General features: G+C 44.3%; 1 protein-coding gene across 2 annotated transcripts in view; it reads left to right on the top strand.

The window, feature by feature from the left end:
* Positions 1–18,216, top strand: part of SIDT1 (SID1 transmembrane family member 1) — a 97,997-nt gene extending 79,781 nt beyond the window's left edge. The window contains exons 15-25 of one of the 2 annotated variants that reach the window (XM_037057386.1): positions 390–463; positions 1,446–1,569; positions 1,768–1,885; positions 6,565–6,701; positions 7,338–7,446; positions 11,942–12,018; positions 12,948–12,994; positions 13,332–13,437; positions 13,512–13,622; positions 14,582–14,695; positions 16,144–18,216. In XM_037057386.1, coding sequence (XP_036913281.1) covers positions 390–463; positions 1,446–1,569; positions 1,768–1,885; positions 6,565–6,701; positions 7,338–7,446; positions 11,942–12,018; positions 12,948–12,994; positions 13,332–13,437; positions 13,512–13,622; positions 14,582–14,695; positions 16,144–16,206 — 1,080 coding nt within the window. In that variant the 3' untranslated portion in view covers positions 16,207–18,216. Of the gene's footprint in view, positions 1–389; positions 464–1,445; positions 1,570–1,767; positions 1,886–6,564; positions 6,702–7,337; positions 7,447–10,877; positions 11,048–11,941; positions 12,019–12,947; positions 12,995–13,331; positions 13,438–13,511; positions 13,623–14,581; positions 14,696–16,143 lie in introns of those variants that run through there. The other variant, XM_037057387.1, reaches the window with a different exon arrangement.
* Positions 18,217–27,391: the final 9,175 nt, after the last annotated feature.

Genomic DNA, 27,391 nt, shown 5'->3' on the forward strand with positions numbered 1-27,391 from the left:
ATCCTAACAGGCACATCCAATGATACTGCTTTTATCATGAGAATAGAGGAAACATACTCAGTTGAATTGTACCTTGAGGCCACATAATGAGGAAGACAGAATATTTCAATTCAAAGCAAAATGGTAGCAGTTTTGTGCAACTCAAACCTATACTCTGTTAACCAGTGTTACCCCAATAATTTAATAAAAAAATAAGTAAATAACTGAGGGAAGTGTGCCTGTGCCATGTAAAGGTGGCAGATAATGACCCAGCCCTGATGAGAAGGGGCCCTGGGGACACTAAATCGCGGACAGTGTATCATCACTGGGAGCAGGGCTTGCTCTTTGTGATTCCAGGCTCGGCTCAGGGGACGGAGGAAAACTGCATCTCCTTGCTCTGGATTTTGCAGGTGGTAAATGTCACTGGAAACCAGGACATCTGCTACTACAACTTCCTCTGTGCTCACCCCTTGGGTGTCCTGAGGTAAGTGCAGTCCACGAATTCCTCATGAGGCTTTGGAAATGCCATTCTGTGTAATGCTGTGATTTTTATTTTTAAAAATACTAAAAACATCTGTGGATAACCACCCCAGTCGTGAATAAAGAGGAATGAAATCAAGAAGTTGAGACTAGGTATAGTTGACTAAGAGACTAAGTCTAGTTGAGACTAGACTTCTCTCATCCCTGGATTATTCCCAAGAATAATCAGCCGGGGTTTGGACAGGGGTGTTTTTGAAAATATCAGGTCCCTAGTTGTGATGACATTCTTCAATGGGTCTGAGCTGCTACCATGTGCAATTCGTTAACCAAGCTCATGAGCAAGGTGGCACTCTTATCATCGCCCCCCCTTTTTAGGTGAAGATGCGAAGGCTCAGAAAGGTGAGGACTTGCTGAGGCTCTCTTAGCTGTCAGTGATGTGGGGACTTGAACCCACACTCGCTGACCCCGAGACCACACTGCAGCCACCAGAAGCAGAAAGAGCATGTGCCTGGAAGTAGGGAGCTTGGCTCCTTGTTCTAGAACTGAACTGGCCTTAGTTTCCTGAATTAAAGCCACGAGTTGTGACCAGCTAATGCTTGTTCTGAAACTCACGCCTACAGAGCTGAGTGCTGACACATTACATGGGTCCATTTTTGAGAATTCCCGCTCATGGTGTAGCCAAAACATTCGGCCAAACTGCCCATCTTTGGATTCATTCTGGGCCCATGCCATTGGGACCAGAGGGGGTGGGAGGGTGTGAGGGAAGCCTGGTGGGCACCCTGAGAGGAACAAACACATCTTACAGGCTAAGCATCCTAAAGTGAAAGGTTAAAGATGACCTCTGGTGGCTTCCCAGTCCTGGAATCTTAGGAAAAGGCTAGTGGTGGAAATCGCAAATGCTCAGTTCCCTCACTAATTCGTGCGTTCGTTCTTTAAATCTCTTTGATTGCCTGACCTGTCACGGTCTCTCTTTCTTATTCCTTTAGTGCCTTCAACAACATTCTCAGTAATGTGGGACACGTGCTCCTGGGCTTCCTCTTCCTGCTGATAGTCTTGCGCCGAGACATTCTCCATCGAAGAGCCCTGGAAGCCAAGGACCTCTTCGCCATAGTGAGAAGAGGGTGGGGAAACTGGAAGTGGTAGCTAAGAAGGGTTGTGATTCCTATCGTGGTCTGCAAAGGGGAAGGACATCTGGCCTGATGGTGATGATGGACAGTGATGCTTGAGGCCAGAGACATGGGCTTCCAGGTTCTGTGGCCACATCACTCACTGGTATCTTTCTACTGACCAGGCTTTCTCCTTTTTCAGGAGTATGGGATTCCCAAGCACTTTGGCCTCTTCTATGCTATGGGCATCGCGCTGATGATGGAAGGAGTGCTCAGTGCTTGTTACCACATCTGCCCTAATTACTCCAACTTCCAATTTGGTAATCAGAATGCACATTAATTACACAGACTTCAATTAGAGGAGTCTTATCCTGGGACCCTTCCAAAAATGCCAGGGTCATACATGCAAGAATTAAATGACATATTTCACGAGCTAAGAGTGATCGGAGAGCACCTCACCACAGGACATGATTTTCACATTTTGTACCCTTTTTTCTCTCTGACCACTTTTTAGACTAGAAACCCCTCACCACTGAAAGATGATCTCATGGCCAGATCTTCAGGTGGGCCATGGGCTAAGCATTAGGCAGCAAGTTGGACAGAGCTCACCAACGAGTTTCTGGAAAGGTCCTCCCATGTAACTTGGCCTACTTCAGCAGTTAGATTGCTTTGCAACGCACATAATAGAAGAGCTGATTCAAATTGAGTTAAATAATGAGGACATTTATCAGCTCACCACCTGAAACTACAAAGGGGCAAAGGACCAGTGGCTCCGGCTCCTCTCCTCCTGTGCTGCTTTCATTCTCAGGCTACCATGGAACTCACAGTGGCGAATAGAGCTTCAGCAGGTCTGGCTTCCTGTCTCCACCCCACAGTGTCTGGAGGACACAGCTAGCTGGCTTCCAGGAGCCTTCATTTAAGAGCAAGGAAACGTCTTTTCTAAACCGCTCCCAAATAACGACCTCAGACCTCAATAGCTTAACCAGTCATGAGATCATCCCAGGCTCATTCTCTGTGCGCTGATTAGCTCAGGCCTGGGTGGCAACAGAGGCAGCATTACCTTCAGATCAGTGGGACCCACTGCTGGTGCCAGGGGTGGGGTTAGCCTTCCTGGAGCAAATTGGCTGCAAGGGTGTGAGTTTCTAAACTGAAAACCAGGCTAAGAAATTTGAGTTAGTACTGAGATGCTGTCAGGGAGGAGGAGGGCGGAAGAGCTGGTGCTGGGAGTGGGCAGTTAACCATGCCCTCCACAGTCAAGAATAAGGATGTTTAAAGCGGTCATATTTATGTTTGTGCTCTAGCCTCTGACTGGTAACTGAGACACCACAGAAATTCTCTGTCACATTTTAATTCCTTAAAATTACAAAACACTTTTAATAGGGAAAACTATACAGAACAATCTTACCGCCCTGAATGGACAAAACCCAATATTTAAAAATATTTGCCTTAAGCCTACTTTTTAATAAATAAAATAATGTGTTAAGTTGAAGTCCTTTTTTGAGCTGCTTTCCAAATTTATTCCTCTCTTTCCTTCCCCAGAGACAACTATGATTAATTTGGCATTTATTCTTGCAGTTCATTTTTATAGTTTACTACATTTATAGTAAATTAATATTAATTTCCCACAGTGTGTTCTGCAACCTTCTTTTCTCATCCATTAATATGTTTTCAAGATTTATCAATATTGATCAAGGACAGCTAGTTCATGCATTTTTAAAAAAATTTTATTTATTTATATTCAGAGGGGAAGGGAAGGAGAGAGGGAGAGAAACACCAATGTATGGCTGCCCCTGGTGTGTCCCCTGCTGGGAACCAGCCTGCAACCCAGGCATGTGCCCTGACTGGGAACCGAACCGCTATCGTGTGGTTTGCAGGCCCGCACTCAATCCACCACACCACGCCAGCCAGGGCTAGTTCATACATTTTTATTGTATTTTTTCCCATTACCATTTAGCCCTCTTCTACCTCCCCCACAAACACCACACTGTGGTCCATGTCCATGAGTCTTTTTTTCTTTCTGCTCAATCACTCTGTATCCTAACCTCCCCCTCCCCTTAGCTACCATCTTGCTCTCTATCTATGAGTCTGTCTTTATTTTGCTTTTTAGTTCAGTTTGTTCATTAGATTTCACATATGAGTGAAATCATGTGGTATTTGTCTTTCTCTGACTGGCTTATTTCACTTAGCATAATGTTCTCTGGGTCCATCCACATTGTTGCAAAGGGTAAATTTTTCTTCTTTTTACGGCCAAGTAATATTCCATTGTGTAAATGTCCCATAATTGTTTTATTCACATATTTACTGATGGACACTTGGGCTACTTCCATATCTTGGCAATTGTACATAATGCTGCAATGAACATAGGGGTGCTTATGTTCTTTTGAATTAGTGCTTTGGGTTCCTTCAGATATATTCCCAGAAGTGGTATCACTGGGTCAAAAGGCAGTTTCATCTTTAATTTTTTGAGGTATCTCCATTCTGCTTTCCACAGTGGCTGCATCAGTCTGCATTCCCACCAACAGTGCAAAAGGGTTCCCCTTCTTCCATATCCTTTGCCAGCACTTTTTGTTTGTTGATTTATTATTGATGATGGCCATTCTGACAGGTGTGAGGTGATATCTCATTGTGGTTTTAATGTGCCTTTCTCTGAAATTAGTGACATTGAACATCTTTTCATGTCCATTGGCCATGTATATGTCCTCTTTAGAGAAGTGTCTATGCAGGTCCTTTGCCCATTTTTTAATTAAGTTGTTTGGGTTTTTGTTTTGTTTGTTTGTTTTCTGGTTTTGAGTTTTATAAGTTCTTTAAAAATTGTGGATGTTAACCTCTTATCAGGTGTATCAGTGAGTATGTTCTCCCATTCTGTGGATTGTCTTTTTATTTTGTTGTTTTCCTTTGCTGTGTAAACACTGTTTAGTTTGATGTGGTCCCATTTGTTTATTTTTTCTTTTGTTTCCCTCACCTGGGAAGGTATAGGTGATAAAAATTTCCATGAGAAATGTCCAAGATTTTGCTGCCTATGTTTTTTTTCTAGGATTTTTATGGTTTGGGTAACATTTAAGTCTTTAATTCATTTTGAATTTATTCCTGTATATGGTGTAAGAAGATGGTCTAGTTTCATTTTTCTGCATGTATCTGTCCAATTTTCCCCAACACTTTTTATTGAATAAACTCTCTTTAGCCCAGTGTATGTGCTTGCTTCCTCTGTCAAATATTAGTTGACTATAAAGGAGTAGATTTACTTCTGGACTCTCTATTCAGTCTCATTGATCGATGTGTCTGTTTTTATGCCAGTATCATGCTGTTTTGATTACTATGGCTCAATGGTATATAGGTTCATATTAGATAGTGTGATTCCTCCAACTTTGTTCTTCTTTATTAAGATCACTGTTGTTATGCAGGGCCTCTTGTATTTCCATATAAATTTTTGAAATATTTGTTCTAGTTCTGTGGAATACCTCATTGTAATCTTGATAGGAATTGCTTTGAATCATAGATTGCTTTGGGTAGTACAGACATTTTAACGATGTTAATTCTTCCTATCCATGAGCACCGTATGTGCTTCCACTTATTTGTATCTTCTTTAATTTATTTCTTCAGCGCCTTATAATTTTCCAAATACAGGTCTTTTACATCCTTGGTTAGGTTTATTCCTAGGTATTTTTTTTAAAGCAACTGTAAATGAGATTTTTTTCTTAATTTCCCTTTCTGTTAGTTTGTTATTGGCAAATAGAAATGCAACTGACTTCTGGATGTTAATTTTGTATCCTGCATTGCTAAATTCATTTATCAGTTATTGTAGTTTCTTGGTGAAATCGTTGGGGTTTGCTATGTATAGTGTCATGTCATCTGCAAATCAAGACAGTTTTACTTCTTCCTTTATAATTTGGATGCCTTTTATTTTTTCTTCTTGTCTGATTGCTGTGGCTAGGACTTTCTGTACTACGCTGAATAAGAGCAGTGGAAGCAGACATCCCTGTCTTGTTCCCAGTCTAAAGGGGAACACTTGTAGTTTTTGCCCATTGAATACGATGCTGGCAGTGGGTTTGTCATATGTCTTTTATTATGTTTAGGTGTGTTCCCTCTAATCCCACTTTGTTGAGAGCTTTTGTCTTAAATGGGTGCTGGATTTTATCAGTTCATTCATTAAGAACTGTCATATTGTGTACAAAAATATACCACAGTTATCAATTCCTCTATTGAAGAACCTTCAGCTGTTACCAGTATTTTGCTGTTACAGACAGTACTGTAATGAACATCCTATGTAGTTCTGTGTACCTGTGAGAGAGGTTTCTGGAATACCTGGAAAACCTGGAAGTAGAATTTGGAGTCACCTGCAGTGGAAGACATGCGTCTTCCATTTTACAAAAAAACTGATGAGTTTCTCTCCAGAGAATTGATTCCCACCCCTGCTAGCTGTGTGGGATTTCCCACTTCCCCATATCATTACTGGTATATGTTATGGACAGACATTTAAATTTCGTATTAGATTTTTGAGTAACATGGAATATTACATTGGTGTTTGAATTCCCATAACTCTCCTGCAGCTAAGCCACTTTTAATTTCTAGCTGCTTTTCATCCCTAGCCTAGAAAGCTACACGGGAGCAGCAGTCGAGTGGTTATATTTCCGGATGCCGAGAAGGACCGCCCACACTCACTGCATCTCACCCTGCTTTACCTTTCACGAGTAGGGCTTCTCTTGTCATTGTTGCTGAACACCGGCATTCAAACACAAATATCCCTGCAAGTGGGAATAGTCACTTATTTATCATGTCCTCAGATAATTTTCGTCTGTAAACTAGGAACCGCTTTGAGGGGGTTCAGAAGTGGAGCGTGTGCAGTTTGCCTGGAGAATGAACCTGGGGGCAGTCATGGTAGAGGTCTCCACACAGTCTGAGGGCAGCAAATACTCCAAGGCCTGAAGGGAGGGGGTTCTGCCAGGCTGTGGACCGCTCTAACTGTTGCCTGATGGTCTTGGCTCCTCCTCTGGGCCCGCAGACGCATCCTTCATGTACATGATTGCCGGCCTCTGCATGCTGAAGCTCTATCAGAACCGCCACCCAGACATCAACGCCAGCGCCTACGCCGCCTACGCCTCCTTCGCCTTCGTCATCACACTCACCGTCCTTGGAGTGGTGCGTCCCAGCCCACAGCCTCCGCCTCCCTTTCGAAAAGTACCCTCTTGAGAGGTTTTCTGTTGTTTGTTTCTTGGAGCTCAAGTGAACAGAACTAAATTAATCATCATCCTTGGTTCATGACACTATCATCATTGATCCACTGGTGGCATTTTATTTAGTTACTTAGCTAGTTACTTTATATAATGTAATTGGCACCTGTAAAACCATCCCTGAAGAGTCTTAATGTAAAGCTGGGACTGGACTCATGTGAGACTGAAATGGGAATGTGCAAGATTGGAGAGACTGAGCTAAAAAATGAGAAACCGCATTCTGAGTATGCACGAACAATGTTAGTTGTCTGCAGCTGTTTGAAGAGCTGCAGCCCCCGACTGTAACCCTGCTGCCCCTTCAGCATTGTTGTTCAGCTGGCCCACCCGTTTCTTCCCTTTTTCATTTTTATTTGGCCAGGTGGCCACTCTTTTTCCTGCCCCGGGTGTAGTAAGGCCCCTCTGAGCTCGGAGAAGGGGTGGGAGGGGACCAAAGTGCATGCATGGCTCAGTCTTTGATTCCTTATGCAGATGCGAGACAGAGCCGACTTTAGAAAGTTCTCTGGGAAGAACCCCAGATGAAGGTAACCTCCGGCTTTACTCCTAGGTGTTTGGGAAAAATGACGTGTGGTTCTGGCTCATCTTCTCTGTGATCCACATACTTGCCTCCCTGGCCCTCAGCACCCAGATCTACTACATGGGTCGTTTCAAGATAGGTGAGTCGCCTATTACTCCAGACTAAACACACTGGGAAAACGTTGTTTTCACTGAACCTAACTGGAAGGGTCACTGGTCACTGTGAGTGCATGCTCTGAATTCTGTGTTGTGTTTAATAGCATACATTCTCTCTAAACGCTTCCTCTCCTTTATTGGATTGCAATAAACTGTCATCACTAGTTCCAGTCACCTGAGAAATTAAGCTTACCATACCCAAGAGCTGAGGCACACCTCCAGTTCCAAGTGCCAAACACTTCACAACACACAAAACTTTGAAACCGTATTCACAGGACAGTATGATCACCATATCACTCATTCTATCTACCTGGGGGATGTTTTTCAATTTGTAGTATTCAAAAGGAACATTTCTTTAACCATGCTAAAAGGTTCCCAAGAATGAATTATATATTATTTTCAAATTCTGGTTCTGGGTTAAACTTTTTGAGACCAACTCGTCAATCTAGAGGCAAGACACCTCCTGAACACCCTCTGGCCATGCAAACAGCAGGAGGACACTGTGTTCTCCAGAAATCAGCGTCTGGTCTGCTGTTGGTCAGTCATATACATGGGAGCAGGTTCAAGTCATCTCAGGGTCTTTATACTTCATCAGTCACTTTAAGGTACATGAAGTCAGACTTACATGTGCTTTTTCCATGTCAAGTAAAAATATTACATATAAACATAGCCCTATTCCTAATATTTGCACAGCCCAAGGCATGATTGCAAATAAATGCTTACATACCATATGTATAAAGACTTAAAAGTAATGAAGCAAAGTTAAAACTATTAAATACGTGGAAGGAAAACTGGAAGAAAGTCCAACAAATTGATAAATTCAATATGCCTTTGTTATACTCTAGATAGTCCAGGTTCAAATTTAGAATTCTTGGATGCTCAGAACATAGCTGTACGGGAGAGTTGGTTCCCAGCCCTGCCTCTTTTCTCTGCCCACCTCCACCCCTGTCCTGCATCTTAAGAGTCTCACAGGCATGCATATAGACACCTTTGTTTAACACCCAGGGGCCCACTCCTTGCCCCTACAAGTGCAGACTCTAATGGTGCCATCTGCCTGCAGGAAGGTAGACCAGGGAGTGGGGCTGTGCGAACTCCGAGAACAGGCTCAAGGCCACGTGGGCAGGAAATTCTGGGGCCCAGGAATTCAGAATGTGATCTAGACGGAGAAAGAGTAGTCCCATTGCCCTGCAGACTCCACACTTGGGGGGAACCAGGGCCTCTAAAATAGGAACCCCCTCTTGCACAGGTCTGAGAGTGATTCTACATAGACAAGTGGCTTGTTTAAGAGTAGGAGACCGAATAAAACATTTTTTCTTTTGGCAGTTTAGGTTCCTTTTAGGCACGGTCAGTGGGTTTGTCCTTGGTAGTAACATAGACAGTGCACCTCCAACCCCCCCATGGGAAGCATCATTAGCTGGCTGTATAGGATATTTGGTTTGGTGCGACGGTCATTTCCCATCCTCCAGACCCAGAGGCAAGTTCAGTCTAACAAAGCCAAGTAAGTTGAAGCATCCTTGTTCTGGGTTCTCCCACAGTTGGAAAGATAAACTGAATGCAGATACCGTAGTCCCCCAGCCCTTATCTGCAGGGGTTGTGTCCCAATTGCCCTGGTCGGTGCCTGAAACCATGGTAGCACAGAACCCTGTATACACTCTGTTTTTCCTATGCATACATACCTATGATAAAGTTTAATTTATACATTAGGCATGGTAGGAGATTAATAATACCAACTAATAATAAATAGAACAAGTATAACACTGTAGTGAAAGCTATGTGAATGAGGTCACTCTCTCAAAATATCTTATTGTACTGTATACTCACCTTTTCACTTCAAGAAAGCACTTTACGGCTTCTCTCAGGCACACCCTAATTGCCAGCGTCAATACACTTGTGCTTTGGAGCTGCTATTAAGTGAAATAACGTACCATGACGGTGCATCTGATAATAACCGAGACGGGTCTGATCGAGTCACCAGCAGATGGGGTGCACGGTGGAGACGCTGGACAAAGGGGTGTGTCATGGCCCGGGGAAGATGCGTGGGCCTCTTGAGACCTTACCATGCTACTCAGGATAGTGCACAGTTTAAAACTTACAAACTGTTTATTTCTAGCACTTTCAGTTTAATATGTTCAGACCCCAGTTGACTGCAGGTAACTGAAACTGCGGGAAGCAAAAGCGCGAGCAGGGGGACCACCATGTGTGTAGTGGTGACCATTAGTACCTACAGCAGCTCTGACTACATTTATACCTCCTTTACCACCTGTAGTCTAGCAGTGCTGGCTTAGTTCACCTGTATTTTAAAAAGGAGAAATGGAATGCATTACCACCAGGTGACATATCTGTCAGGATCCGAATAGAAAAAAGCTGTCACACAAAGATTGACGAGAACTTATTCACAAAAGGACTATCCGTAAGGCAATGGCAAGGTTGGCAAGAATGAAAGGGATAACATAGTGACCCTGGGCAAGTAGCTGAGAAGTTTTACTCTCCATAAGGCCTGAAGGACAGGCAGGAAGTGGTTACCAAAACACGGAAACAGAGAATCATGGGGAGGCAGCCACTCTGAAAGGAGCAGCGACCTTTGGTTGGCAGACAGGGACAGGGCACAAGTTTCCTGCTGGCATTTCCCATTGTCCAAATCCACGGAGGGGGAGGAATCCACTGATGTCCCTACAGTGAGCCTTCTGGGCACGGTGCAGGGCAAAGAGGTGTGTGGCAAGTAGGTCTGAAAGGGCAGATGGGAGACAGCCAGTGTCTAGCTTAACTGAACATTTTCAAGTTCCCTCCCTGGGAGTCTTCCCCAAGCAGTTATGGACTTACCAGAGTCAAAGGGACAACTCTCTATGTCATTGTGATAAAGATCACATCTAGATTTAGTTCAAAGGCAGGAAGTTGAGTTAGTGGACAGAGTGGTTCAAGCTCCTGCCTGCCCATTTCAAAAGCTAGCTTTACTTTCTCAGTTCACATGCCCCGTTCTCTGTGGCCCCCAGGTCACAGGTGAAGGCACACATGGACACAGGAAAGGCAGCAGCAGTGAGGCAGGGCATTTCATAAGCGGACAGAAAACGGTAGAACTCCTTGCCCAGGTCACTAATGTGCTGCCAGAGTCCATAAAAGACCACAGGGAACGCCCATGAGAGAGAGAGGATGGACTGTAAGTTGTAAGCCTGCACAAAAGGAGACAGAGAGACGGAACAGACTGCCCCTGTCCTTGAGGAATAATAAACTTCTGAGTGTCTGGGACAGGCAGAAAAATTCTGTTCTTTATGATGAGCAAACATTGCTTTTACAATCAGAAAATAATGTCCAAGTCATCCTTTTAGAGAGAAAAATAAAATGACCAGTAGTTCACCTGTTTGGCTACCTGCTTACAAATCTCTTTTTCTCATTTCTCCTCTGCTTTCCACTGATTCAGATGTGTCCGACACAGGTAACGTTCAGCAGCTTTTCTCAGGGTTCTTGATTGTTTTCTTAACAAAGCGGCCTCCTGGCTGTCCTGCCAACTCTGCTCCCTGAACACCTCCTTCCAGGCTGGGCAGGCTCGGTGGGTGGGCAAGCCAGAGCGAGGTGCGGAGGCAAGGACCACTCCCACCCAGCCTGCGCCCCTCTTCTGGACCATTGCTGGGCATGCCCCGTATCTCCTGCTTTCCTCTGGGTATCTGACAGTCTAGCAAAGGCTGGTTAAATTGGCCCCAGCGGTAGCATTCCCAACAGAGCTGGGACCCTCTCTCACTGAATGCTTGCCCCACCCTGCATGGGATGTCTGCAGGGTGGGCAACTCGGACAGAGCCCCCACCTGTGATACTGACTGTTCCTACGGCAGTTGTAACACACTCACTGTGCTTCATGCCATCCGTTGGAGGAATTGCATTTTTAAAAATCTTTGCTGTCTTTCTCTCCCCTCTTAGTTAGATTCCTTTGATGATTGCTTCAGTACAGGTTTAGGTTTTCTGAACCTGTTCAGTACCCACCCCCCCCACCGTATCTCTTGGTTCAGTTCATACTGACTCGTAACCACATTGAGTAATACAGATTAGAACTTTTACAAGCGAAGATTTCCCATCCTCTAGAGAGAGCACATGAGTTAAGGTGGGCTTGAGGGGCCCCATAACACCTCTGCTCTAAGGGAAACACCACCCGAGTAAACTGTAAGCAGAGGGAGACAGCGGAAGGACACGATGGAGGGCTTGGCCAGCCGCCCAGGGGACCTGTGACTGCTGGCTGCTCGCGTGCATCTCGCAGACCTTTCTGCGGTGTGACCCACGGGGGCGGCACACTCTCCGTGGAAGCGGCCGATGTGGGTGTCGCTTTTTAAAGCAAGCGTTTATCACGCACCTCTTAGGTGCAAAGCACCATTTTGATAGGTGAAGACGACATCATCCTGACCCCAAAAGCTTGGGCCATAGGGGAGCATTTTGATTATTGATTATCGATTATCTCTGACTGAGCCTCCTCACCACGCGATCGTGTCCTCGGCAGATTTGGGGATGTTCCGGCGGGCCGCCATGGTGCTCTACACGGACTGCATCCACCAGTGCAGCCGGCCTCTGTACATGGTACGTGTGCCCCTGGGCTCTGGCCTGCACCAGGGAGTGGGGGGGGGGGCTCAGGAGGGGCAGGCTCAGGGCAGCCACCCGGGCTCCCCAGGTCCAGAGGGCCAGACGGCCCAGAGTAGCTGAGGACCAGTCAGGAGGAAGAAGCATGTTGCTCACTCTTCTTCTCCATTAAAAAACAAGCTGGGATGGTCCCATTTTTGAACATGAAAGATTGCTAGTGTAGAAATACGTGTGTGTGTGTGTGTGTGTGTGTGTACAAAACTATTGAACAGCGATCATAGCTGTGGTGGTATCCCGGTAAATAACCCATCAGAGGTAAGGCAGTTTCACTGGGTCACTGAAAGGGGGCGCTATTAATAACTGCAGCAGGACGGCAGGCGTAAACCGGACTGTGCCGAGCAAGCCGAGGCCTGTGGCCCTCCAGTCACTTTCATTAGGAATTTACACTATCCACATTATACATGCATTTGATTTTTATACATTGTTGGGTTTTTTTTTTTTTACCATGAGCAAGGGTATTTTTTTAAAACTGCTTATTGCTTAGTGGTTGACATGCAACTTTTAAAAATTCTCCACTAAGGTGTTTGGTACATTACACATTTGAACACTGAACAGGGGACTCAGGGCCCCGGTCACAGCTGTGTCTTCGCTCGCCGGCCCGCGACCTCGGGAAAGCCAAGCGCCTCCCTGAGCCCTGCCCCGACCTAGATACCTAGACACGGAGCGGCACTCAGAACCAGAGGTGCTGCATTGGCCTGGCCTACAGGAGCTCACGGCGTTGCTGCTAACAGTTTAGAATCGGGGGATTTTTACAAACAGGAATGTGGGAACCCCTTAGCCTACTAGAGCTTGGACCGGAGCTCTGGGCCCTAAAATTGGAGGGAATGGAGGCTGAGGGTTTTTCAAGGTTTTCCTTCCTCCTTTTTCAGGACAGAATGGTGTTGCTTGTCGTGGGGAATCTGGTTAACTGGTCCTTGTAAGTAACTTTAAGAAAGCACATCTTGTTTTAAATTCATATACCTGTGACATTGGTTTAGCTTTCTTTGGTTGTCATATGAAGGGAAAACTCATTTCAACCAGACAGCAAGTATGATTCTTAATGGTGCATCCACTTATGGGAGCTTTACAATCGTTAAAAAGGAATGTTCTGAAGGAGGCGTAATCCGTTAAAAGTTACTCATATGTTAAAGAGGTTGTTCATTTTTCTGTTTAAATTCCTCTCCTTGCAAAAATGAGAGTGGGAAAGCGAAAAAGTCAATAATGTTACAAATCCACCCTCACTGCTGCAAAATAATTCCTGCCCGTGTGCACAGCGCCCTCTTTGGACTGATCTACCGACCCAGGGACTTCGCTTCCTACATGCTGGGCATCTTTATCTGTAACCTGCTGCTCTACCTGGCCTTCTACACCATCATGAAGGTAAGCGAGGCGGCGGGGGGTGGGGGGAGCCCAGGCGGGCAGTTCGAACCACAGCCTCTGCTTCCCGCCCACAGCTTCGCAGCTCAGAGAAGGTCCTCCCCATCCCACTCGTCTGCAGCGTGGCCACCGCTGTGCTGTGGGCTGCCGCCCTGTATTTTTTCTTCCAGAATCTCAGCAGCTGGGAGGTAAGAGAACAGTTTCCTTTTCCAACATGATATTCCCTCTCCATCCCGCCTTTTCAGCACCCTACCTCCCTCTCTCCATGTGCTTGTTGTTGCTAATGTTTCTGGTATCCTCTAAAGCAAAAGCTTCCCCTAAAAGCTTTACCATCTCGATGAAGGGCACGTTGTCATCGTGATCAGAGTAGCACTCCTAAGTGCATAATGCCCACATTCTGCAAATTTTCCGTGTGTGTTGTTACAATCCTGTTCTCAGAGAATGTTTAACATATACAGAAACCTTGATTAGTGTGTCTTCTACACCGTTCTCATAATCATCATCCAAAAACAAATGCCCAGGTGCAGGTATCTATGCATCCACCTCACGGACTGGAAAGCTGAGGCCTGGGAAATTAGTGATATTGCTGGGCCACAGAGCAGGGAAATCTCCACTCCATCCTCACAACCACTGCGATCAACTGTAGGATGTTTTTCACTCCAGAAATTAACTCATTTCCCCTGAACCCCTCAGCCCTGGGGCAACCACTAACCTATCTTTTGTCTCTGTAGACCTGCCCATTCTGGACACTTCATATGAGTGAACTCATATACCATTAGGCTTTTCAGTCTGACCTCCTTCACTTAGCATGGTGTTTCCTACATTCATCCAAGCCTTATCCGTAGCTTTATCAGTACTGCATGTGTTTTATTGCTATGCAGTATTCCATTGTGTGGATACACTACGTTTTATCTATTCACTCATCAGTTGATGGACAGTTGGGTTGTTTCCACTTTGGGGTTGTTACGAATGATGCTGCTGTGAACATTCATGTGCAAGTGTGTGTGTGTGTGTGTGAGACTGTGTGTTTTCTTGGGAGCTAAGTTTCTGAGCTAGGCGTTTGCATTCATGTAGCTTTGGCTGCTCAGGGCTCTGCACACCTGAGCTGTGGGATTACATGCCCACGTCCTGCCTCACCTTCCCGCAGGGAACCCCGGCTGAATCCCGGGAGAAGAACCGGGAATGTATCCTGCTGGATTTTTTTGATGAGCATGACATCTGGCACTTCCTGTCTGCCACTGCCCTATTTTTCTCATTCTTGGTGAGTTTATAACACTTTTTTTTGGTTAATTTCTTCTCTCTGGAATCCTGTGCTCTTTTTCCTCTTCCCCTCTTCCTTATACCCTGTTTTATATTCTTCTCTTAATTTCCCTTTTCAATCCCTCAGTGTAATTCAGCGTACAGATTTTCTCTTTATGTTGTTTATCTTTTGATTCGATGTTTATTTTAATTGTTCTTTACTCTTCAATATTTTAAGACACAGGCTGACAAAATGGTTTTCCTTAAACTGCACAAGGTTCAGATTGAACTGGTCCTTGAAACTCATGTGCCCAGAATGCCCCAGGCATCACTGTGGGCATCCAGTGAAACTTCGGTATCATTAGGTTACTCCTTCCTATGCTAGACTCACATTCCTCCTCCTCTTCCAGCCTCAAGAAACAGATTACACATAAATTACAAACTCCTGGAGTAGCTTAGGGTAGCATCCAGGCCTCCATTACCTTCTAACCAGTCAGTTCCAAATCTTTCCTTTAGCTCCTCCATTTATTTTTTACCCCAACACTTTCCCAGAAGCCAAACGTATTATAAGCTCCTTAAATGATACCTCCTGGAATCCTTTTGTATTAATTTCGATTTTCCAAATAGACGTCTGTGGCACCTATTAGAGGTTCGGTCGACAAATAACAGGAGCAGGTGGCCAGGGCTCCAGACACTGCGGGGTTTAAGCGCTGTCTGCTAGCTTTATAACCTTGAAAGTGGAGCAGGGCTACCCCCTGGTGGCCAGTTTTGGAAGTTTGTACAGTCATTGTTCAAGGCTTTTATCTTTGAGTCACTTTCATTAGAAAGGGAGAGACAGCAAAAGTAGAGTGAAGGGTCCCAGTGGAGAGAGTGGTGATGCTGGGGCGTAAAAATTGAGGAGGAGGGTACATCTTCTGGGTAGTAACACTTTCTGCAATAAGACTTTATTTCCTTTAGGTCTTGACCTAAATGGTCCTTCTAATAATGATTTCCCCAGCCACCCTCTCAAAATTATCTTACCTCTCCCACCCTCTACTTCCCATATCCTCTCCATAATTTAATTTTTATCCTTAGTGCATATGACCATCTAACATACTCTACCCAGCACATATTTCTGTCTAACACACTACACGTATATTACTCATGTATTTGCCTCCTATCCGAAGCCCTCACTCGTGTGCAAGATCCAGGGTGGTGGGATGTTTTGCCTCTTTCGTTTCGAGATCAGTCTCCAACACCTGGAATAGCACATGCTAGGCCTGTGATAAACATTTGAATTAATTAGTAAATGAACTATGTAGTATAATACATGCCTATTGAGAGCACAGCATTGTAGAAAGCTGCAGAAGACTTGAAAATGAGCAAGGGCATTTACAGGTTTCATCTGCGTGAGTCTCAGAGAGAAAGTAGCGTCTCACTGTGGCTCTGACCGTGTGTTCGTTTTTTATTTCTCTGCCCCTCACCTTTCAGGTTTTGTTAACCCTGGATGATGACCTGGATGTGGTTCGGAGGGACCAGATCCCTGTCTTCTGAGCGTCCAGCTTTAAGAGGGGGACAAAGGAGCCATCGATCTTGGTGCTGTTTCATAAAAACACGCGGGACCTACAGCACAGTGCCCACTGTCAAATGCTCCCCTCGACCCCAGTGGAGTCGGCTCTGCACACACTCGCACGGGGAGGGCAGGAGCAGAGGAGATCCCAATCTGCAGGAAGCGGGGAAGAAAGGAAGCGACGTCTGTGGACAAGGGCAAGCCCTGAACAGTGGAGAAAGCCCCATCCCCTCCATCCCCTTACGTTGCGACTCCAACACTGGAGAAACGCTGCACCAGTCAATTCACTGTCTTGGGACCACCCCCCACCCTCCACTCCACCCCGCCCCAGCACCTCACCTGGGACTCACCAGCAATGGCAGAATGATGCCGCACTTTTTTCTCCAGCTGCCCCCATGCCCACAAAGGCCAGCAGCCCGGATTCCCCACCCAGAGACTCAGGTGGGCTCCTTTGCACCTCTGAGGCATATGCTGCTCAACACAAGCTCACTTCTCCAGGGCCCTGGGATGACACGGTGCCTCAGAGTCTGGTAGCCGGTGGACCCAATGCCCTACTCCATTGGGATAGACGTTTTATCAGCAGCAGCTCGATGCCTCCTGAGAAGGAATGCTGTTCGTTTTCCCCAGGCTCCTGGCCTCCTTAGGGAGACTCTGGATTGGCCCTTGTCTTACAGTCCTCCTAACTCATCCCCGGGACCAGGGCTTGGGTGCTTACTTATTCCTTGCTATCTTCATCTCACTGCTGTGTGCTGACCCCATAACTCAGACTCTGCCTTCTTGAGAAGAAGGAACCGGGCTTCTTTGCTCCACAAACCAGCTCTAAGGTAGCGGGGAAAGTGAGAGAACTTTTCTACTGGTAGGAGGAGCAAGAGAAACGACCCAGACAGTGCTGAGAGAGAGGGAACAGCAGTCAGCATCAAGCCAACAGGCCCCATCCAAAGGACTTGGGCTCCTGGAGCTAACACAGCCAAGGCAAAAGCACTTCCGCCTGCCTCCAGTTCAGCCAGCGCAGTTCTGTACCCACAGCACCTTTCGGGGAGGAATGAATGTTTAGCCAGGGGCGCTGCACTGGGGGTCCTCTCCCACTGACCCAGCCCCTTTACGTGGACCAGGGCCTCCAGCCTTTCTCCCTGGATTCTCGAGAAGTGGCTCTCAGGGCGAATGCATGTTACTCTAACTCCCTAGTTGCAAAGGGCACAGAGAATTTAGGGTTGTCTTGCTGGCACCTAATGGTTCTCATGGACTTCCCAGCAAAGCCTTGAGAGCCCAGCACCCTACTTCCCTCCTCACTGTCTGGCAGCTCTACCCCTGAGAGTCCCGTTTTGACCGGGCTCCTTGTTGCCTGCGTCCGATGGAACTGGGAAACGTGCTCGCCAGTGTGCACAAACGGACCCATTTGCCCATGGAACTGAAGTTAACTCTCCCCTCTGCTTTCCTGATCATTCATTAGAGAAATGGGTCAGCCATTCTCTTTTTAAAACAACTATTATCCTCTCTTTCAAATATCTGCATAATGTTCAAAACACATTTTGGAAGTTGAACAGCAAAATTTCCCTCATTTAAAAAACACAAAGATGCTGTTAATGAAATATTTTATTATTTCATCAAATTTGTAATTGGTCTTCTGTTACACTTTATTCCTTAAAAATTGTTGGCATCCCATCCTGGGGACAAAATCCTTGCCTCACACAGTCATGGTACAATCGGATAAGTTAATAGTGGGGAAAAGTGTTCCATAAAATAAAAACTCACGTAAAAATGTAAACATACTGTTGGCTTCCATAGGTTGTATGAAGGCCACCTATTACTTGGCTGTGTTAGTCTAACATCTAAAAGAAATTTTGAGCCTGTGTAACTATGGTTGATTTGAACCAATTCTTTTCTTTTAGTGGGCTTATGGTTTCAAATCCCCCTGAAAAAGATCCACTAAGGAAATGTAAACAAAGACTGTTCAAGTAGCCTTGCAGCCTGAAGTGAATAAATGCCGAGACTCATTGCCTTTTGGAAGCTTGTTTGGGAGACATGACCATGGCCGTGGGGAGAGGCCCCGTGGAATCAGGCTGCTGTATTCTGGACCGTTTTCCAATGTCTGTGTTGCGTCATACACCCACACATTGTGGTCAGTTCTGTTCTCTACAGCAGGACCAGAAACCCAGGCCAAGCCCACTCTTATACACGTCAAGTTTAAAGGCGCTTGTTGCCCATTCTTCCTGCAGTGCCCACCTTGTGGGTAGAGGACTCAGGGAAATGGCTCCACTGCACCTGCGGGGCGGGGAGGAGTGCGGGGTAGGAGTGCGGGTGGAGGTACAAGCAGAGGTTTCCGGGGCTGCATGTCTGTATGTAGTGCAGTGCCTGTGCAGCTTCTGCCTGAGCTCGTGGACTTCGCTCTTCAAAAGAAAAGGGAAGGCAGCTCTGAACGCCGAGTCCAGCAGGAGGGTAACGAGAAAAACAGCCACTGCGAAGAGGCCCCTGCCAGAGCAGGCCAGGGGTAACGAGAGCAGTTCAGCTGGAGCAGGACAGCGATGTGGCAAGCCATGGCAATCCGAGGGGCAAGCAGTCACGGAAGAAATAACCCCTTCACACCTCTGGTGAGTGCCGCACAGGCCACTCCACCTGTTGATGCCGGATGGTTGAGGGCTTAGCCCAGCTTTATTTTAGCAGCACTTGAAGCCGGTGGAAACCGGAGTCTGTCCGAGGATGGGACTTTCCACGACTGGAGGAGGTCACCGAGCCAGCTCCCAGGACAGAGAAAGTGGCAGCTGCTTCTTTTATAGCTCCAGACAGCCACCACAGTGTTCTGTGGGACCACAAAATGCACGTGTCAGTGAATTAAATAATACACAAATGTTTCTCGTTCTGGGAGGCAGTCTCTTTGTGTAAAACTTGGGGGCAAGGGAGAAGCAAAAATAAACAATTTTTATAAAAGGAACAGCAGAGTTGGAGAAGGATTCTCAAGTCAGACTTCAGTCCAAATACATTTGTCATGTGACCTTTGGCGAGTGGCTGGACCTCTAGAGTTCTCACTTTCCCCGTCCACCTGATGCCAACATAGCACGAGGGTGACAAAGGTGGCAATGTGCAGACTCCACCGAAACCAGCTGTTCTGTTCCCTGCCCTCGGTTCCAGGAGGCCCTGTGGGGTGGGAGGCGGCCTGACCTTTGGAGATTCTTCAGACTATCCAAGCTCCCAGATGCAGCTCCGTCCTTGCCCCCTTTTCTGCATTTTACTGCCTCTAGCCCTTAAAACTCATATTCCAACTCAGATGAGAAATTGCCAGCACAGCTGGGGCCACACAGGGAGTCTAGCTGGGTATGATGTCGCACTTCATTATTGCCTTCTCTGCCCTGGGTGTTATCCTCCCTCAAGTAGCTAATAACTACCCTGCTTCGGGGCTGCCACGGGCAAAGGTCCCCCACATCCTTCCCNCCAGATGCAGCTCCGTCCTTGCCCCCTTTTCTGCATTTTACTGCCTCTAGCCCTTAAAACTCATATTCCAACTCAGATGAGAAATTGCCAGCACAGCTGGGGCCACACAGGGAGTCTAGCTGGGTATGATGTCGCACTTCATTATTGCCTTCTCTGCCCTGGGTGTTATCTTCCCCTCAAGTAGCTAATAACTACCCTGCTTCGGGGCTGCCACGGGCAAAGGTCCCCCACATCCTTCCCACCCTGGCCACCAAATGTGCTGTGGGGAAAGCTTGGGTGTTCAGCTTGTGTGAAGAAGGGGTTCAGCCCACCAGTGACAAAACAGGTCCCCCCCAAAAAAGAAGCATGAGTGGTCACGCAGGTTTGGAAATGACTCTAATGTCCTCTGGTGAAATTTAGGAAGAACATTATGAGTAAGATACCATTTGCTTCTGCCTGAAGCAATGCAAACCCTTGCTTACCACTGTTCTGCCCAGTTAAAAGTAGGAATTTTTTTTTTTTTTTTTTTTTTTTGCTGTTTGGAGAAGATAAACCAATGCGGCTAAGTGTTCGTATCTCCTCTATGTGAATGCACCACTGTCAGCAAGGTTAAGTGCCTGCTAAATCTTAGGCCTTAAGGCACAGGAATTCAAATAGGCTTGGCGAGAGTTTCTGAAAGGCCCTCGTAAGAGAGTTCTCACTTGGATGGGGCTCCTCCATGAAAAGCCCTCACGCCCTGAGCTCCAAGGAGGGGCTGGAGTTCATCCTACGGCTTTCCTGAAGGGTGATCTTTCTATTCTTACTGAACTACGAAGAAGACTAAGTGGCCCCCATCACTCACTTAGAATTACACTTTACTCCCCTGAATCTGAGGGAAATGGAGCTCTGCCCTCTCCCTAACTATCTCTAGATTGGACTTCATAATTTTCCCTGAACTCTAAATTTAAAAAAAAAAAATCCCTCCGCTCTATTCTAGATTTTTTCTTATTGCTTTGAATTCCCTGCCATGTAACCCATCCATTTCACTGGAGATCCACACTAGCTGATCACTGTCTCTTAATACAGAACAGCCTTGAGGTGCTACCATGTTTCAGTCAAGGTCTCAGCAAAGTCTGGGTGTCCCATCTTTTGCCCCAGCACTACAGGTATGACTTAGAAACACGAGAGGTTCACACAGTGAAAGGTTTTTGCATGTGGACAAGAGAAATCTGATATATTATCTCATGATGGCTAGCTCCTGGTTCCCGCATTTCCTCAGGATCTTGACATTCTTCATGAATTTGGCCTCTGAGTCCTCTAAATGGGAGGTTATTTGAAATAATTCAAAAACTCTCTATTTTAGGATGCTATAAGCGTTGCCACCAGAGAAAAAGTTGATTTGCATTGTATGATTTTTATTACATTGCTCATCTGAGCTTTCCACAAGACTCAGTGCCTGGTTCAAGGGGCAGGGAGGGTGCTGTAAGGAAGAGGGTAGATGCAGGTTTGAGTTTTACTCTGCTGCTCTCTCAACGTGGGACCCCTTGTAAAGCAACCTGCTTTTCAAGGGGTCTGCTTCCCCTTTATCCTCTCCTTCCTGGCCATACCACTGTTGACTTATGGAGAATCAGAAACACTACTTTAGTCAAAGGACAATCACGAAATACTTGGGCAGACTCAGTAAGGAGCTGGACACAGCGATGGGCAAAGCACACAGTTTCTTCCATCATGGGGTCTACGGTCCAAAAGGGAGGATGTACATGAAATAAGTAATTGAAATGTGTTCATTGTAAGTGAGCAAAGAGCTCTGAGAGAACAAATGGCTCCATCTCCCTAATTCTTAGGAACTTCAACACTGCCCCCCACCACTGAAGGACAAGCGTGTTGGCAGAACTGATCATTGTAACAGCCAACATCTGTCATCAGGCCTCTGCCAAGGGTTTGATATACATTAATGTATTTGATCTTGAAACACCCTCTCTGTGATGTCGGTATCACTATAATCCCCATGTCCCAGATGGAGAAACTGAAACTTAGAGAAAGTCACTGCCCTCTATGAAGCAAATATTGCAGAAACCTGGATTAGTAGTCAAAAATCAGAAGTTTAAGTAACAAGAAAGATAAAAGATAGATTGCGATACCATAATGAGTCAACATTTATCTGTACATGTATCTATATATGTAAAATACACAGCCTAAAATTATAAAACTCTTGAACCTGTTAACAAAAAGAGAAGGTTTTGCCCTGGCAGGTGTGGCTCAGTGGACTGAGTGCCCGCCTGCCAACCGAAAGGTTGCCACTTTGACTCCCTGTCTGGACTCACGCCTGCCCTGTGGGCCAGGTCCCCAGCTGGTGGAGAGCTTGCCTTGTTTCATTTTAGCAGCACTTGAGGTCTGTCTCAAGGTGGAGGCATGCAACCAATTAATGATTCTCTCACATTAATAGTTCTCTCCCTCCCTTCCCCTCTCTCTAAAAAACAAATAAAATATATTTAAAAATAAAAGAGAGAGAAGGTTTTTTCAAAATTCAGAAGATACGTGTCTGTCATATAAATCTGAGTACAGTGAAACTTACTGTGCTTTTAAGAAAGCCAACCAATGAAACTACAGTTTTGGATCATTTTGGCTCTCTAAATGGGAACAGCTGGACTCACATGAGAACTGCTGCTTCAATTTCTAAGCTTGTAAAGTCAAGACCAAAGTCGTCTTTATAAATTCAATGATTGCACTTGGCAAAGGGCTGTAAAACCAAAGATTCCTTTTAAATTAAAATACATGTGGCATAAGGTGTCAGGTTTCCACTGGGAGGCTGTTGATTCCAAACCAAAATTAACCATGGACAGAAAGTACGGGAATGCAGGGGCTTTTTTATTTCCTAAAAAACATTTGGACCCGCCCCCCCCCGCACTCCCCCCCAAAAAAACTGTCAAGAATCAAAAAGTCGTCCAAAGCTGCCTCCAAAACTCATCCACGCAGGCCCAGCAGGCTAGGCAGAATCTGTGCCTCTGCCCCATGGCTGCAGGGTTTCTCCCCTACTCCTTGTAAGGGAGAGGTTTCCTTTACCAAACTGAGGCAGAAGAGCTAGCCTGCCATGAACTGGGAAATCCTAATTCTTCATCTGGGGTACAATGATGATGGTGATAAGTGTTCCTAAATTTGTCCAGAGGTAAGACAACAGAGCAAGGTGATTTGCTTTGAAACACTGACATACTAACCAATTTTCTTCTCCTTCCCTAAGCTGTTTCTTAGGGTTTCAAAAAAATATTTAATGTGAATTTGCACATCTGCCACTCAGCAACCTTTTAAAAAATGGGATTTAACCTAATTGGATTCAGGAACTCCCAGAAAACTCCCCGGAGGCAGTCAGTTCTGCACCACTACGATTTAGCCTCAGCCTCCTTCTCAGCCACAGATCTGAATGTGATTAAACCATGTAAGAAAACACCACGAAGCAAGAGCTGCACACAGCACCGTTAAAAGCTAGATTTTTGTATCTTCCCCAAACTCTGTAGCTTACTTTACTTACGTGAAAAATTAAGTGGCACATTGATACTAGTAATTAATTTACCTGACCTCTGAACTTCTGTAGGCAGCAAATTAGTATTTATCTCCTTAATTTCTCACAAGAAATAAAACAGTCAGAGGAGCGGTTGACGCTGACCAAGAAACTATCTTCCAGCAGAGCCCTGCATTTCGGCCTCACGTGTAGGGGGACGGGAATGAGGAAGGGCATGGAAAAGAATCGCCCCTGGCATTCAAATATTCCTTTGAAACAGTGTGAAAACACTTGAAATATAAAACCTCTTTGTCCCGCGCAGGGATATTGTAAAGGGGAGAGGACAGATAACGTACCAACAAATAAACTAAGGTGCAGACAAATTATGCTACTTGCCCTAAGTCCCACAGCCCGCTGATGGCAAGCCAATACGAAATAGTGTCATGGCTCGCTCCTTTGCTGAAGAGTGACCACAGCACAAGAAGTTTGAGATTTGGCTGACTCAAGAAATTTGTCAAAACTAGCATCAGTTCAGACTTCCACAGATAGTCTTTCTTAACTTTTTATTTGAGTATAAAATATATTCAGTAATATATAACATGTGCATTAAGTTTATACTTATTTGTGAATTTTTACATATATATGCACATGTAACCACTGCCCACATTAAGATACAAAACATTTTTGGCATCCTCATGTCTGTTCCACTCTTCTGACTTTTCTCCTCATAGATAAATTTTGCCTGCTCTTGAACTTCATATAAATGGAGTTCTCTGGTATGTACTCCTTTTTGTCTGGCACTTTGCACTTGATGTAATGTCTGTGAGGTTCATCTGTGTGTGTATCAGTAGCTTCATTTTATGAATATGACCTTTCATTTGTCCATTCTCTTACTGATGTTTGGGTTGTTTCCAGTGTGGGGCTACTGTTAAGAAAGGTTTTATGAACATCCTTATACATATCTTTTGGTGAATGTATACAAACATTCTTTTCCAGGGTACGTACTTAGTGCCCCTATGGAATTTCTCAGTCACAGAGTATGTAAGTCTTTAGTTTAAAGGAAACTGCCAACAGTTTTCCAAGGTGGTTGTACCAATTTACACTCCCATTATCATCGATGAGAGTTCTAGTTATTGTTCCACACCTTTTTCAATACTTGGGACGAATTTGTCAATTCCTCCAATTTTAGCCTTTCTGGGTGAGAGTGCAATGGTACTTATTTCCACTTATTTTGCATTTCTCGGGTGATTACTGATGTTAAGAGCCTTTCATAGACTTCTTGGACATATATGTAAAGATTTTTTTCAAGTTCTGTGCCCATTTTTTTAAAAATCCGCTTATGGCTCTTTTTCTTTTTTTTATATGTAGTCTTTGCCAGTCTGTGATTTGATGATGAGAAATTCTTAATTTTTATAAAGCCTAATATAACAATTTTTTCTTTTATGGTTATGCTCAGGTAATATTTCCTGTGGATTTTTTTTTCTAGAACACTATTTCTCCAATTGTTTGGTCTCAGGACCCATTTATAGTCCTATAGACTACTGAGGCCCCAAAATACTTTTGTTTATGTAAATTATATCAATATTTACCATGTTAGATACAAAAAAGGCAAATTTTAAATATTTATCCATTTAAAGATAGCAATAAACTCATTATAGAATAAAAATAACTGTATGAAAAAATTTACATTTATATGCCATTTTCCGAAACAAAAAAAAATTGTGATAACTGTGACAGTGTTTTGCGTTGTTGTAAAGGTAGTTAACATCTGGCTTAACAGGAGACAGCTGGATCCTCAGCTTGGATTCTGTCTTCACTCTGTTCAGTATCTATTTTGCTTGAAGTGTATGAAGAAAATCTGGCCTTACAGAAATATGTAGTTGGAAGAGGGAGTAGCCTTTCCAGATAATTGTACTTACTCTTTCATATACCTAAACTCAACAAAGGGTAGCTTCCCTTTGTGGAATTTGAGTTGCAATGTGGAATTTGAAATTGTATCAGTGAACTTTTCATGCATTGTCATGCTGAAATCTACTGGTCTATCTCATAGTTAATGGGTTTTGGTAGCTCTTACAATAGGGTTGTTCTAACTTTTTGTTCCAGTTGTTGCAATGGGACTGCTGACCTGCCAGTAGCTCCCACATCCCACCTAACAGTGAAAATCCCCCACACAGCTTCTTAAAGAGATAGGTAATTAAAACCATCTTTCTTCAGACATCTAACTAAACTGGAAAGCCAACAAACAAATTACTTTGTATAATTTGCACTTTCATCTAAGGGAGATCAGATTTATACATAATGTTTACATTTTTATGGGTTGTATACCCTTTAGGGCACATTAGGGCTCCCTGTGGAATCAAGATATATAAAACATCCATGGCCTGTGTGAGAGGCAGTGTGCAGTAATGTGATAGTCAGAATACTGAGTTTTAATCTGAACTCCCGAGAAGTTGGAACAAGGAAAATATTCTATTAATTTCCTGTAGGACATGCAGGAGTTAATGATCCCTACCTGTTTTAATTTGCAGATATATTTATACATTTACAAGACAAAAAATTCAGGTGTAAATGAAATAAACACCCGAGTATTTCATTTTGGAAGTATTGCCCTTGATACTACTGTCCTATTATTAAAAAGTATCCATTATCTTGACCTCCATCACTTCCTGAATTTACCATTTTTACATCTCCAGGCTACCCCTAAATACTAGCTTAATTTATAGGCACTTCAGCTTTATATAGCTTTATCCTGTTCAAGCTCCTCTGCGGCGTGTTTTCTCCCTCAAACTTAATGCTGGTGAGAGGTGACCAAGCTCATGTGGTGGTAACGAAAGACCTAATTCTTGTCCCGAAGTTCTGTGCTTTAGTCTCCTCCACTATAAAATGCAAGGGTGTAAACCAACTCATCTCTCAATATTCTTCCAGATCTGAAATTCTCATTTTATTTACAATAAGGGTAGAGGTGTATAGTTTGTTCTAAAAATAGAGTGCTGCTCGTAATTCTGATTTATTTGAAGTTGACTCACCAGGAACACAATTCCCAGGGGAAATGTGTCATGTTATTGTTTCAGACCCTTTGGCAAAATAAAGTTAACGATTACTCGAATGTAAGACTGTAGTTTTAAAGAGAAGTTGTTTTCATACCAGGCTTTAAGTAGCACATGCAATGACCAGAAAAGACATAATTCACAATGCAAAAATGCAAAGTTTATTTTCTTAAATAAAATACTATATTCATATCTATACAAATAATTATTACAACCATTAAAATGTTACATTTACCAATAAAAATTTCAAAACTTTAAACAAGAGCATGGTTCAGAATATTCACACCCTAATACAATGCATTTGTAAAAAGATGTCAAAATAAAGAGGACCTATTCTTATTTACAACAGTAGGACAATCCTGGTCATATTATACATATCTGCTCTGGATTTCATTACAAAACAAGTTAACTCCCATTAGAATAACAAACCAGGTGATTTACAGTAATAGGACACAGTGCACAGCAGACGTTGCTGGCATGGAAATAACTACAAATATTACACCATTGAGAGCATTACAGTTAGGTTTGTTTCTGGTGACTGCCCTACAGCAAGCTTCCCACCCAGTGTATCTGTAATTTGTGAAGGTGATTATGTTCTCAGATTTCCCCACGTATTTTTCACCAGAATGAATACATTATGGCCTGCGGAAAGTGGAAGCAAATCTTTTCTTCACAGTAACACAATTGCAGCATTTTAAGCAACATTGTCTGGTCCCTTTCTTCTTGGAAGATCAACAGTTCGATTCCCCCTAAAGGTTACCAACATTATCAAGTCCAGTGCCTCAATGACCTCACAGATGAAAAATGGTTTTAAGACTCAGGGGATGGGGAACAGAGACCCAGAAAAGTGAAGAGGGCATCTGGCTGGAGTAAACACTAAGTTCCTATGACATAGTATGATGGATAACCAAACACACAGCTGACCCCCCAAAACAAATACATACTCAGGATCACTTTTCAAAAGGTTAAATTGCAAATAGTTATTTTCTATGCCTCATGAAATCTCTAATGAGGATTATGCAGTCATCAAAAATAACACCGATTTGGATATTACGCCAATATTTTCAATGCAAGTTGGCTCGTGTTTATGTAGCATCTGAACACATGCACATGACAAAAAATATTACACAAATCTATAAATAAAGATGTTGTGGTTTGCACAAATCTAGAAATAAGGATGTTAGATGACCATCACATACAAGCAGAGTTTAAAAGGAGTTTTGCTTCTACCTAGTAAGTTTG

This window comes from Sturnira hondurensis, unplaced genomic scaffold (assembly GCF_014824575.4).
Source record: "Sturnira hondurensis isolate 20B ecotype Veracruz unplaced genomic scaffold, ASM1482457v3 Scaffold0009719, whole genome shotgun sequence".
In the NCBI taxonomy this organism is placed as follows: domain Eukaryota; kingdom Metazoa; phylum Chordata; class Mammalia; order Chiroptera; family Phyllostomidae; genus Sturnira; species Sturnira hondurensis.